The following is a 13,811-nucleotide window of genomic DNA, read 5'->3' as shown; positions in this document are numbered from 1 at the left end:
GATTGCCCCTCCTTCTCCAGCAGAGCATCTGGTGGATTCAAACCATGCACCTTTGGGATTGCAGTGCAGCTTCTTGCCACTAGGCCACTAGAGTTCCCAATTAACTTTTTAAAAAAGTACATTCATTTAAAAATAAATGCATTAATTCATTGTTACACAAATTGATCTCTCCCTCCCACCACTCCCCCAAGCCACCTTGGTGGGTTTTTTCCTTAATTGTGATTTTAATGAAAGTTTACAGAGAAGTTGGATTTTTACTCATTCATTGTAACACGTTTTCCTCCCTACCCACTACCCAGTTCACTTAAAAAAAATCATTCATTGTTGCATAATTTCCTCCCTCCCTCCATCTCCCAGTCCACTTTTCTATGTATCTCTTATTCTAGACTGTTGTCACACAGATAATAACCAATCGTATATTCCTTTTAAATAGTTCTGTTCTTCATATGTTCCAATGTAATATTAATAATTTATCCCTTCTTTTCTGTTTCTCCCCCAAGCCCCATATCACTCCTGTTTTATAACAATGTTGTTATGCAGTATTTCTCCTTTTGTGACTGAGATATTTCACTCAGCATAATGTCACCCAGAGTCACCCATGTTGTGTAATATTTTATTAGTTCCTTTTTTTTCAATGCTGCATTGTATTCCTTTGTGTGAACATACCATAGTTTTTCTATCCATTCATTTGCTGATGGGCACTTGGGTTTCTTCTATCTTTTGTTATTATGAATAGCACAACAATAAACATGGGTGTGCATACATCTGTTTGGGTGATAGCTCTGGCTTCTTTAGGGTATATTCCTGGTAGTGGAATTGCTGGGTCAAATGATATTTCTATTTCCAAACTTGAGAAAGTGACAGACCACCTTTAATTGTGGTTGTACCACTTTACATTCTCACCAGCAGTGAATAAGAGTTCCAGTCTCTCCACAACCTCTCTAGCATTTGTTGTTTCCTGCCCTGTTGAACTTTGCTATTGTTGCTGGGGTGAGATGATTTATCATAGTTGTTTTTGTTTGCATCTCTCTGATAGCTAGGAATTTTGGTCATTTTATGATCTGAATGTCCTCTTTGGTGAAGTGTCTATTCATATCCTGTGCCCATTTGGGGATTGGATTGTTTATATTTTTTTTTGCTGAGAGTCTGGAGTATAAATTTTAGGTATAAATCCCTTATCAGATATGTCATTGTGAAATATTTCTGAGTCAGTGGGTTTCCTTCTCAACCTGTTGGTGTAGGGGGGTTTTTTGTACTTTTTTTTTAATGTGTATAGGTATGGGATTCTTAAAAGGTCCTATTCATCAATTTTATTCTCTCCTGGTTGTAGGTAGGACATTCTTAATAAAAATTAACTTATGGTATGATAGATGATGAAGAGATTGTGATTAACAGTTTTAGTTTGCTTGGTTCCACAATCAACTCTCTTGGTACCAGCAGCCAGGAAATCAAAAGATAATTGCAATGGGAAAGTCAGCTGTCAGGGACCTCTCCAGAGTACTGAAAAGCAGCAACATCAGTCTGGAGACTATGGTGTGCCTGATCCAGGCTACGGTCTTTGCAATTGCTTGCTATGAGTCAGAAACCTGGACAATGGCAAGGAATAATAGAAGGAGAATTCATGTCTTTGACCTCTGTAGCTGGAGAAGGGTTTTGAATATACCATGGACTGCTAGGAGAATAAACAGGTTTGTCCTGGAGAGGGTAAAACCAGGGTGCTCCTTGGAGGCAAAGATTCTGACACTTCATTTGACATACTTTGGTCACGTTGCAAGGAGGGACCAGTCTTTGGAGAGGCACATCATGCTTGGAAAGATGGAGGGACAGAGAAAGAGAGGAAGACCATCAATGAGATATATTGATTCAGTAACTGGGGTAATGAGGATAGGTATGTCAGAGACAGTAAAGTTGGCATACAATAGAGAAGGTTTCAGGGAGCTCTGGCGGCCTAGAGGCAAGAAGCTGCACTGCAATTCCAGAGGTGCACAATTCAAATCCACCAGATGCTCTGCTGGAGAAGGAGGGAAAATTTCCTCCTGTACCAGTCAGATCAGATATGATGGTACATGCACAAAAAAGAATTAAAAAAAAATAAAATAAAAAATTTAAAAAAGAATAGAGCCGTTTTCATGGCTATTTTACATAGGATCACTATGAATTGCAAGTGACTTGACAGCACATAGCGACAACTTAAAACTGCTAACCTTCATGAAGTGGTATATTATAAGAGAAAGAATGTGGCATCAGGACTGTAGGAAGACTCATCAACTGGTGTTATGCATATGACATAACTTCCCTTGCTGAAAGTGAAGAAGTTATAAAGTGCTTACTACAGAAGAATAAAGACTACAGCCTTCAATTTTTTGTTGTTGTTGTTGCTGTTGCTGTTGTTGTTGTTGTTCTGTGCCATTGAGTCACCTGCAACTCATAGCAACCTATGTACAACAGCTCTGAACCCTGCCTGTCCTGAAACAGTCTCACTAATTCCAACACACCAACCTCCATTGCTCCAGTTTCTGTACCACTTCGTCTCATCTGAAGTCTTCCTTTCCTGTGCTGTCCCTCCACCCTTCCAAGCTTGATTTCCTTCTCCAAGGACCTGTCTCTCGTGGCCACATGCCCAAAATACATGAGATGGAGCTTCAAAATCCTAGCCTCCAAGGAGAAACTTGGTTCTACCCTCCCCAAGACAGACCTTTTTGTTTTCTTTGCAGTCCATGGTATGTTCAAGACTCTTCTCCAGCACCACAACATGAAGGCATCTACTTTTCTTTTGTCACACTTAGTCATTTTCCAGCTCTTTGAAGCATAATAAGTAACTGTGAAGACCATGGCCTGTGTTAGGGGCCCCTTAGTCTATAGACTGACATCATTGCTTTTAAGCACTCTGCTTACATCTAAATATCAAGAAAACAAAAATCCTCACCACTGGAAAAGAGGGAACATCACAGCAGGTGGAGAGAAGATTGACGTTGTCCAAGAGCTAATTTTACATCCATAATCAATATGATAACAGTAGTCAAGAAACCAAAGACATGTTGCATAGGGAAATTCTGCAATCAAGGACCTCTCCAAAATGCTGAAGAATGAAGATGTCAGTTTACAGACTAGGGTGTGCCTGCACCAAGCCATGATATTTTCAAATGCTTCTCATGCCTCTAAAGTTAGATAACGAATAAAGATGGTCAATGCTTTTGTATTGTGGCAAAGAGTATTGAATATCTGGACTGCCAAAAGAATGAACAAGTCAGTCTTGAAGGAAGGAAGTGCAACCAAGATACTCTTTAGAGGTGAGGATAGTGAACGTTTCTGTCTTGGAGGAAATGCAACAAGGGTGATCGTTAGAGGCAAGGATGATGACGCTTTGGGTAAATTATCTATTGTTAAAAAAAATCATGCTGGTTAAGGTGGAAGGTGAGAAAAAGACAGGAAGGAAGACCCTCAGCAAGTTAAAATGACAGTTACTGTAGCAACGGACTCAAGTATAGAGGATATTGTGAGAACAGCGAGGGATAGGGCAAGTTTCCAATCTGTTGTTCAAAAGATCATAATCAGTCAATATCAACTCAATGGTACATACTAACATTGTTATAAAAAAATTCTCTCTAATTTTGAAATTATTTCATCTTTTGAATTGCACTGCTTTCAAGTAAAAATATTATCTATCATTAGTGAAGTGGACCGCACCTCCACCTAAGCAGAATTCTCTAGAACTCAATCGAAAAAGGTCTTCAGAACAACAAATTCCAAATGCTGATGCTTTCTGGTAAATCTCAAAAGCATTCACAATGGAGAACAATATCCTGAATATAATGATTTTTGTAATATTGACTTGGGAATATGTCATAGATAACTAGAGTTATGAAAGCACCCATTTTTTTCTGTTTTTCTTTTCCTATTATCCTTTTCTATTGCTACTCTCCTATTCTCTCTTGTGGAAATGAATTATCACTTTCCTTGACTGTATCAAGTGACTGATACTTACAAGTTCTAAGGATATATTTGTATTTCAAAACCAAGAAATAAATGTTATACATCCAGAGTAGGGGGTTACAAACCATTTCCTTATTATCAAAATTGATCAATTATTTGATTGAAGGGGAAATGTTTTAAGACAATTTTTATTTAATACAAAATTTTCATTGTAATTTGACAGAAAGTTTGTATAACAAGTTGATTTTCCATTCAATAATTCATACTCATTTTGTTTCAAGAACTTGATTGTAATCCCCACAATGCAAAAGCATTTTCTTGTTTTCTCCTATGTTGTTTTCTTTCCTCCTTCTTTCTTTATTTCTTTCTCATTTTTTCCATTTGAGTGAAAGCTTAGAAATCATATTGCTTTTCCATTTAATCTTGCATAGACATTTTTTATAACATTAAAACTGATGTTTAAATAGTGCTGATCTATTCTGTTTACTACATGTATGGGGATATTATGAAGTAATTTTTCAATTAATTATACATATATTTTGGGGGTTTTGGTGTGTTTTTTTGTTAGTTACACCTCTTGTTTAGAGTTAACAAGACCTCGTGGAAGGCCTTTGTATTTCAAAGTCAGTTATTATTATGTTTTGGAGAAACATTCTTCTAAGTGGTACAGCACTCTTCTGTCAATATGCTGTACTGAGGTAACCTGGGGTTGCTGTGATGCTGAACCTTGTGCCATTGGAGGTCAAATGCCATAATGACTGCACATGGTGGACAGTGTTTGGTGGAGTCTTATTTTTTTTATTTTATTTTAAATTGTTTTTTTAAAATTTTTTTTTTAAATCGGCTTTTTCTTGTATATTGGTTTGCTTAGAAAATTTATATATATTGTTTTTTGCACATTCTTCACACGTATTGTGCTACATAATTATACATAACTACATAATTTCCATGAATGATGTCTTATAAAAGTAGTCACTATTGATCTATGCCTACTATTACCCCGTCTTTTCAGATCCCCACTGGATCTTTCCTAATTTCTTCACTCTCTTCCTTCACCCACCAAACTCTGTGACCTCGTGATTTCCTCCTATCCCTACCTACCACCAGCCCTGCCACCCTTCCCCTTCCCCCCTTTAAATGTTTATGCACATCTTACTAGTTATCCTTCTATTTTTATATCAATGGTCTTATGCAGAATTGGTTCTTATGAGGCAGTTAATTCAGTCAGCATAATGCTCTCTAAACTCTTATAAATTATTTAGTGTTTTTTCAAATCATTGCTCCTGAGTGCTGTATAGTATTCCATCACGTGAATGTAGCACAATTTGTCAATCCATTCCTTTGTTAATAGGTATTTGGGCTTTTTCGATTTTCTTGCTGCTGTGAATAACACTGCTATGAACATTAGGGTGTAAATCTCTGTGTTTCAGTCCTATTGTCCTAGGGGTATATTCCTAGCAGTAGACAGAGTCATATGTAATTTCTTCATTCAGCTTTTGAGGAAACTGCCTTCGAGAGTGGTTGTACCATATTACAATTCCACCAACAGTGCATAAGAGTTCCAATCTATCCACATCCTCTCTGGTATTTATTGCTTGCTTTCCTATTAAACTTTTCCACTGCTACAGACTTGAGATGGTATCTCATTGTGTTATTGATTTGCATTTCTTTTGTTGCCAGTGATTTGGAACATTTCTTCATGTGTCTGTTGGCCATCTAAGTATCTTCATCTATGAAAATTCTTTCCATCTCTTTTTCCCATTTTGTAATTGTGTTATCAGTCTTTTTCTTATGGAGGTCCTATAAACTTTGATTGTGAGACCTTGACTGAAATATCAATGCCAAATGTTTTTCCCCAGTCACTCATGCTTTCTTTTCACCCTACTGAAAAAAAGGTTTTGATGTGCATAATGGCTTAACCCTTAGAAGGTCCTATTTAAGGTTATTATCATCTCCTGATTGTGCATTTCTGGCTGTACTCACCAGCCTACTTATACCATAGGCTGGGTCTTCCAAGTTTGGTCTCATTTTGTCTCTTATTATATTTATGGTTTTGGGCTTTACCAGTATATCTCTGATCCACCTTGAGTTGATCATTGTATGTAGAGTGAGATGTGGATCCTGCTTCAACTTTCAGCAGATTGTTGTTGTTGCTGTTGTTGTTGTTGTTTTTATGTGCCGTTGAGTCACTTGTGACTCGTAGTGAACCTATGTACAACAGCCCTAAACCCTGCTCTATCTTGTCCCAATTGCACTGCCTCCAACACACCCATCTCAATTTCCCCAGTCACTGAATCAATCTACCTCATAGAGGGCCTTCCCCTCCAGTGCTGTCCCTCCACCCTACCAGGCATGATGTCCGTCTCCAAGAACCAGTTCCTCCTTACAACATGTCCAAAGTATGTCAGGTGAAACCTCAGAATTCTTGCCTCCAAGGAGCAGCTGGTTTAACCTTCTCCAGGATGAATCTGTTTTCTTAGCAGTCCATGGTACACTCAATACTCTTCTCAGCACCACAACTCAAAGGCATTAATTCTCCTTCTATCCTCTGCAGTCATTGTCCAACTCTCTGATACATAACAAGTGATTGCAAAGACCATGGCTTGTGTCAGACAGTCCAGTTTTTCCAGCATCATTTGTTGATGAGATTGTCATTTCCCCATTTGATAGGTTTTGCTTATTTGTTGAATACCAGTAGATCCTAGGTAAATGAATTACTTTCTGGATTCTTGAGTCTCTTCCTTTGTTCTGTGTGTCTATTTGGTAATTAAGGCTGTGTAGTAATTCTGAGATTAAAGAATGCTATGCCTCCCACTACATTATTGTTTTTCAGAAGAGCTTTGCTTATTTGAGATGTCTTTCTTTTCCAAATAAACTAAGTTATTGCCTTTTCCATCACTTTGAAAAATGAATTTAGTATCTTGGAGAAAGATATCATGCTTGGAAGGGTGGAGGGACAACACAGAAGAGGAAGACTCTGGATGGGATGGGTTGGCATGGTAACTGCGATAATGGATGTAGGTGTGTCAGAGACACCTCAAAACGGGGTGAGGTTCAAAGGTATTGTACATAAGGTCACTATGAGTCTTAGGTGACTAAATGGCACATAACAACAAAAACCCAGTTGGAATTTCATTAAACCTGTATATGGCTTTGAGTAGATTTTCACTTTTCACTGAATTGAATCTCACTCTCTGTGCACAAGTAATATTTTTCATTTATTTAGGTCTCTTATTGTCTTACAGTAGTTTTGTAGGTTGTTTTGTTTTTAAAGGTCTTTTGTGTTTCTTATTAGATTTATTCCCAAGTATCTCAATTTGTGGCTGGCTAGTGTAAATGATATTGCTTTCTTAGTTTTCTTCTCTGTGTTTTCTTTTTTACTGTAGAGGAATCCTACAGATATTCATATATTGATATGATATCTTTCCACTCTATTAAATTGATCTACTAGATTTAACAGGTTTTTTGTTAAGTCTTTGATATTTTCTTTGTATATACCATATTGTCTTCAGCTGCCTTTTTGAATCATATATTGATAGATAGCTCTCAGGAGAGCACTCTTTCCTGGTGATATTGTTTACCTTAAAGGTCTGTCGATGGCTTGGTTGAAAATTGAACCATGGGGGTGAGTTTGCTTTGAGGACTGTAGATTGACTAAGGGCTAGAGTTAATGAGTTCTATGAATTTCTGTTAGACATGTAAACTAGATCTTTTTGCAGCATTTAATGTGTAGTTGTTTGATGTTCAAGAAGAGTAGGTATAATTTTAAGTAAAACCAATATGTTTCTGTCAGCCAGACGCATCTAAAAATGAGCAGGTTTTGATGATATATAACTGCAGCCTTCAATATGGATTGCATCTCAACACCAAGAAAAGAAATATCCTTGTCACTGGACTGATAGACAATATCATAATAGGCAGAGAAAAGATTGAGACTGTAAACAACTTCATCTTCCTTGAATCCACAATCGCCTGCTACTGGCAATCAGGAGATCAGGAAAAGTATTGTGCTAGGAAAGTCTGAAGTCAGGGACCTTTCCTTATTATTGAGGAGCAGTGAAGTTAGTTTGAGGACCAAGATGCCTAATTCAGGCCATGGTCTTTTCAATCACTTGTTATGCATCTGAAAGCTGGTTAATGAATAAGGATGACAGAAGAATTGATGCCTTTGAACTGTGGTGTTGGAGAATAGTGCTAAAGATAGCATGAACTGCCAAAAGAACAAACAGATGCACCTTGTAGAAGGTGTAGCCAGATTGTTCCTTGGAAGCACATAGAGTTAAGTTTCATCTCACATACTTTGGGCATATTATTAAGAGAAGTTATTCCTTGGAGAAAGGCATCATGCTTGGGAAGGTAAAGGGTTGAAGAAAGAGAAGAAGACCCTCCACCAAGTGGGTTAACTTGGTGACTGTGGCAACAGGCTTGCGTGTGTCAGAGATTATGAGGATGGCATGAGTAAAGACAATGTTTAGATCAATTATTATAAGTCCTCCTTGACTTGATGCCATCTAACAACAACAAAGTTGGACTTGAAGATCAAATCTTATAATTTTCTGATTTGTATACATCAGCATGACCATGTGAGAAATGAACAGTAAAGTCAGTAGAATAAGGATCCATAAAAGGGAAAATGTTAAATAGACAAGAAGTAACTTGACAATGTAATTGGCATTGTGTCTTCTTCATCAAAATACCTGTTCAAAACCCTGGGTTCGAGGTACCTATTAATTAATTAATAATTATCTCATTGATTGCCTGAATTTCAAGTGTGACAATGTATTACCTTTATTTGAGGAACTAGACTTTATAATTTTCTATAGATGCTTGTCTTCTTATTACTTTGTAACAAGATGTGCACACACAAAGTCATTCCTCTATTCACTCATTCAGAATCCATTTTCTGGATATCCTCCAAAGTCACAGAACTATCAGAGACTTAGCAAGAAATGGAGCATCAAAAAATAATCTGTTTAAAAGGGATTAGATATTATTGCTCTAACAGGAGTCTAGAACAAAGGTAGCATAGTGAAGTGGACTTGGGGGGAGGGACTGAATAACAATGAAAGAATTTTTTTCTTTTACTTTTCAAAAAGAAAAGCTAATTGGGGGCGGGGGGAAGGGAGAAAAGTACAATGAATGAATGGAAATCCAAAGTCTCTGGAAACTTTCATTAAAATAAAATTTTTTAAAAACCATAATCTGATTCTTACACATACTCAGAATCTAACAAAGCAAATATTACATTAATTCTTAGAGATTACCAAGAAAACCTATTTCAACAATATTAAATATTAATTCTATTCCAGGTGTCTGCAGTGTCGTGCTGTCATAAAGCGTATGGTGTAAGTGTCCTTATAGGAGCCCCTCCTGCTACAAAAAACCTCAAGATAAACCCTATGTTGCTATTGACTGGACGCACCTGGAAAGGAGCAGTTTTTGGTGGTATGTAGTTAGACTGGAGGACCAAATTACATCATTTTAAGATTTTCGACTTCAAGTAATTTGAAACTCTTATTGAATCTACAGGCTCCAAGTCAGCTGTTGCAAGGTGCTATAAGCTGATATCCACCCCCAGTAGCCACATGTGTCAGAGTCAAACTATTCACAAAGACTTTCAAAACTGTCATATTTATAGGAGCAGCTTGTTAGATGTTTTCTTCCACAGAGCTACTTGATATGTTTGAACGACCAATATTTAGGTTACTAGCCAGTGCTTAACCATCATTCCACCAAAGTTTCTTTCCAAATCAACTAGTTGCAGAAGTAACGGAGGCAGATCATTCTTGGGAAGTCTTTCTGGTGTTCCCAGAGAGTAATGATGCCCTTTCAACTTTTCTAATGTGTCTGCAGGCCATCAAATGCTTACTAACAACCAAAGAGTTGCCTTCAATTTGATTTTAACTCATGTTGATCTCAATGTGTCGGAGTTATGTCCCAATGGTTGACTTTTCAGAAGTCAATGGGGCTTTCTTTAGTGGCATCATTAAGTGGATTCAAACATTCAACCTATGGTTAGCAGCCAAATTTTTAACTATTTCTACCAACAACTCCAAAATACCTTATTATTTTTGTTGTTAGGCATTGTCAAGTCAACCACGAATCGTAGTGACCCATAAACAGCAGAACTAAGACCTGCCCTATTTTGCCCTGACCTTACTATCCCTGCTATAAAAGATATACTCTAGAGTGTTGTTTCAGTCATTGTGTCAATACAGCTCACTGAGGGGATGGATTCCTTCTCTTTCACGGACTCTCCACCTTTTCCAAGGACTGGCCTCTTCTAATAATATGTCAAAGTATGTGAGATGAAGTTTCAACATCTTTCCTTTTCCATCTATATCTTCTCCAAGATATATTTGTTTGTGTTTTTTGGCAGTCCGTGGGATAGTCAACACTCTTCTTCAACATCCCAATTCAAAGGAATCAATTCTTCTACTGTCATCTTTAGTCAATGTCCAGCTTTCTGGTGCACAGGAAGAAACTGAAAAGACCATGCCTTGTGTCAGGAGTGACTTAGTCCTCAAACTGAGATCATTGTTCCTTAGTACCACGGATAAGTTGTAGTAGTAATTGTTGTTATAGTTGTTTGTTATGTGTCATCAAGTCAGCTAGAACTCATACCAATCTTATGAACAATGGCTCTGGACCTTGTTCTATTCTGCATCAAGTTCACCATCTCTGACACAACTGTCCCCATTGCACAGTCATTGGGTCAATCCATCTCACCCAGGGTCTTCCTATTCTCCACTCAACCTCTACTCTTCCAGGCATGAAGGCCTTCTCAAAGGACTTGTCCATACAAATGGCATACCCAAAATATGGGAGACAGAGCTTCAAAATCATTGCCTCTCACTTTCTCAAAAAATTGCAAATAGAGATACCATTTGACCCAGCAATCCCATTACTGGGAATATACCCCAGAGAGACCATGTCTGCCCTCCAAGCAGATATATGCACACCCATGTTTATTGCAGGTTTGTTTACAATAGCAAAGAGTTGGAAGCAGCCTAAGGGCCCATGAACAAATGAATGGATAGAGAAGCTGTGGTATACCCACACAATGGAATACTAAGCAGCACTGAAAAACAAGGAACTCATGCAATACTATTCAAAGTGGGTAACCCTGGAGAACATTATGCTGAGTGAAATATCTCAGTCACAAAGGGACAAATACTGCATGGTCCCACTGTTGTAGAATGGGTCTGACATCAGGGTGGGGGTATGACAGAAAAAACTGGATAAATTATGTATATTGTATTGAAACAGATGAGGGAAAGAACAGATTAGAAGTGATATATGATTGAGTATTACGGTTAGCACAGGAATCCAGAATTAAGGTTGCATAGAGAAGTGTTCTTGGGGTGGGGGTGGGGGGCAGGGACGTGGGAATTGTATACTAATGAAGGAATTTTTTTCTCTCTCTCTTCGGAGGGGGAAGCAAGCTGAGAAGGGTGGGCAGGGAAAAAATTGTGGCAACGAATGAATGGAAATCCAAAACCTCTGTAAAAAAAAAAAAAAGTGTATAGACAGAACAATTTAGAAATTTCCAGGGGTGGGAAAGAAGTAGAGGAAAAAGATGGCTTACTTGTTTAGGGGTCACTGAGCTTCTATTAAGGATGCTGAGAAAGTTTGTAAATGGATAACTGTATTGACTGAAAAACATGATAAAGTAAACTAATGTCAATGAAATAAAATTAAATGTCAACGAAAAAAAAAAAAATCATTGCCTCTAAGGAGCAAACTTGTTTCACTTTCTCCAGGATAAGTAATAGGACCCAGGAAATACACAGCAATGGTCCACATCTACATTATGCCCACTAAATGTTATTCTTGACTTGGGGCATAATCATCTGTATTATAATTCATCTATGAGAGATCTAACAACTAAAAGCTCTAGTTTATCTGAGGGTAGAGGGAGTATTTAGACAAGAAACAAAACAGACTTATATAGTAAATATAGAAATGAGACTAAATGTGTCAGAGACAATGAGATTGGCTCAGGATAGAGCAGAGTTCAGAACTATTGTAGGAAACAGCATCAGAATCAACTTGAAGGCAGATAACAACACTACTCCTTACTAATGCAGTAACAGAAGTGGTCTGTGGAATACAATAGTTTTTATATTCATTTTCATTCTATTTAGAAAGTCTTCTGCATAATTATCTTACATCCTCCTAGTTGGAACTGACAATATCCTTTTCTTTTTTGCAGGTTACAAAGGTAAAGATTCTATCCCAAAACTAGTAGCTGACTTCATGGCCAAAAAGTTTCCATTGGAATCAATAATAACCCATGTTTTACCTTTTGAAAAAATAACAGAAGGGTTAGAGCTTCTTCGCTCAGGAAAGAGGTAATTTCCGTTTTGAGTTGGTTTTTTTTTTTTTCTTTTTGTTTGATTGGGTTTGTTTGTTTGTTTGTTTTTTCATGACCAGGAGGTGGTTCTAGCAAAAGTTTGGGATTATTTTCCTCAAAGATATGACTCATTTGTGAGGAAACAGAAAGATGAGAAAAACATTAAATACATTGATCTTTCTGTGACTAATTCAAATATTTACTTAATATCTTACTGTGAAAAACTAGGAAAAGTCCCTTTGCAATTCCTATTTTTCTAAAATAAAATTATGCTGTTACCATGACTCAGAATGATCAGAGTCACTGTCTTTTTAAAGAACAGTCACCCTTGCAAGGAGAAGAATCAGAATCACGTAGTGAGAATAATCATAGAGTCTGGCCAGCTTCCTCCTGGCTCACCATGTTTGTTGTTGCTAGATGCCACCAAGTCAACTATGACTCATCGTAACCTTGTGAACAGCAGAGCTGGTCCTATGGCTATCTTGTGCTATTCATACAATCTCTGTCATTGTTACACTAACTACGTCAATCCATCTTGTTAAAGATCTTCCTTTCTTTCTCTGACCCTTCACTTTTCCCATCTTGATGTCTTTTCACAAAGACTGCCCCTCCTAACAACATTCGCAAAATATGTGAGACAGAATTTCACCATCCTTTTTTTTTTTTCACATTTAGCAATTTTATTCCATTTTCTAGCAGACGATTTACATACCTGCCCCCTTTCCAATATCAATTGTTTAAAGAGAAGCTTTGGTCAAAAATGGAATCAAACAGGCCAGGGGGATAAGTCTTTGCTGCTTTTAAAATATCAACACTTTCACAGTTCTCACACACATCACACATGCCCACACACGGGATCATCTGCACGGTGGTGTTTTCAGTGTTTCGTGCGGGCGGGGAGGCAGGCAGCTGCAGCTGGTCATGCTGGCTCAGTCTCCGAGGTTTGCTCAGCTTCACATTATTCGGAGGCCCTGGATGGAAGACTCCAAGGTCTTGAAATCCCAAATTGTCATGGCTCCATCGATGCCAGTGGTGCAGAATTTACGACAGTCTTGCTTGTCCACCTCATAAATGGACACCTGAGTGCTGCTATTCTGGTGCAGCGTTTCCAAAGCCGTGTTGCGGTCCTCGGTGGTGGCCCGCTTGTCCATGTTGCGGAAGCGTTCCATGGCAGACATGTTGCGCTGGATGCTCTGTTCAGAATGTCCAGTTTGGAGACGAAGGTCAAGCAGCCACGGTCGTCATAGTTGAAGAGCATTGGGCAGCAGTCATGACCAGCAGCCACGACGCTGTTCTCCGACACAAATGACACGCTCAGGAGGGGCAAGAACTCCGCCTTCAGAGTGGAGACCTGCACGCTTTTGGAGGCATCGGCTACGGACACGGTGCTGTCGTGGCTGACCCAGGCCAGGCGGCTCCCGCTGGCGGAGAAGCTGACACCGTGGACCCAGCCGCCCGTGCCACTGCCACCAAACTCGGACATCAGCTGGCCAAAAGGCATCTTGCTGCCCCATGGTGTACT

The 13,811-nt window shown here is 38.5% G+C and overlaps 1 protein-coding gene across 1 annotated transcript in view; it reads left to right on the top strand.

Moving 5' to 3' along the window:
- Positions 1–13,811, top strand: part of LOC102851582 (alcohol dehydrogenase E chain-like) — a 49,685-nt gene that overhangs the window by 30,809 nt on the left and 5,065 nt on the right. Inside the window, exons 8-9 of the mRNA XM_006893105.1 lie at positions 9,243–9,378; positions 12,149–12,287. Of these exons, the coding sequence (XP_006893167.1) occupies positions 9,243–9,378; positions 12,149–12,287 (275 nt within the window). The remainder of the gene's footprint in view (positions 1–9,242; positions 9,379–12,148; positions 12,288–13,811) is intronic.

Source organism: Elephantulus edwardii, unplaced genomic scaffold (assembly GCF_000299155.1).
Source record: "Elephantulus edwardii isolate Elephantulus edwardi_28Jun2011 unplaced genomic scaffold, EleEdw1.0 scaffold00122, whole genome shotgun sequence".
NCBI classification, from domain to species: domain Eukaryota; kingdom Metazoa; phylum Chordata; class Mammalia; order Macroscelidea; family Macroscelididae; genus Elephantulus; species Elephantulus edwardii.
This window is presented reverse-complemented; position numbering and strand designations above follow the sequence as displayed.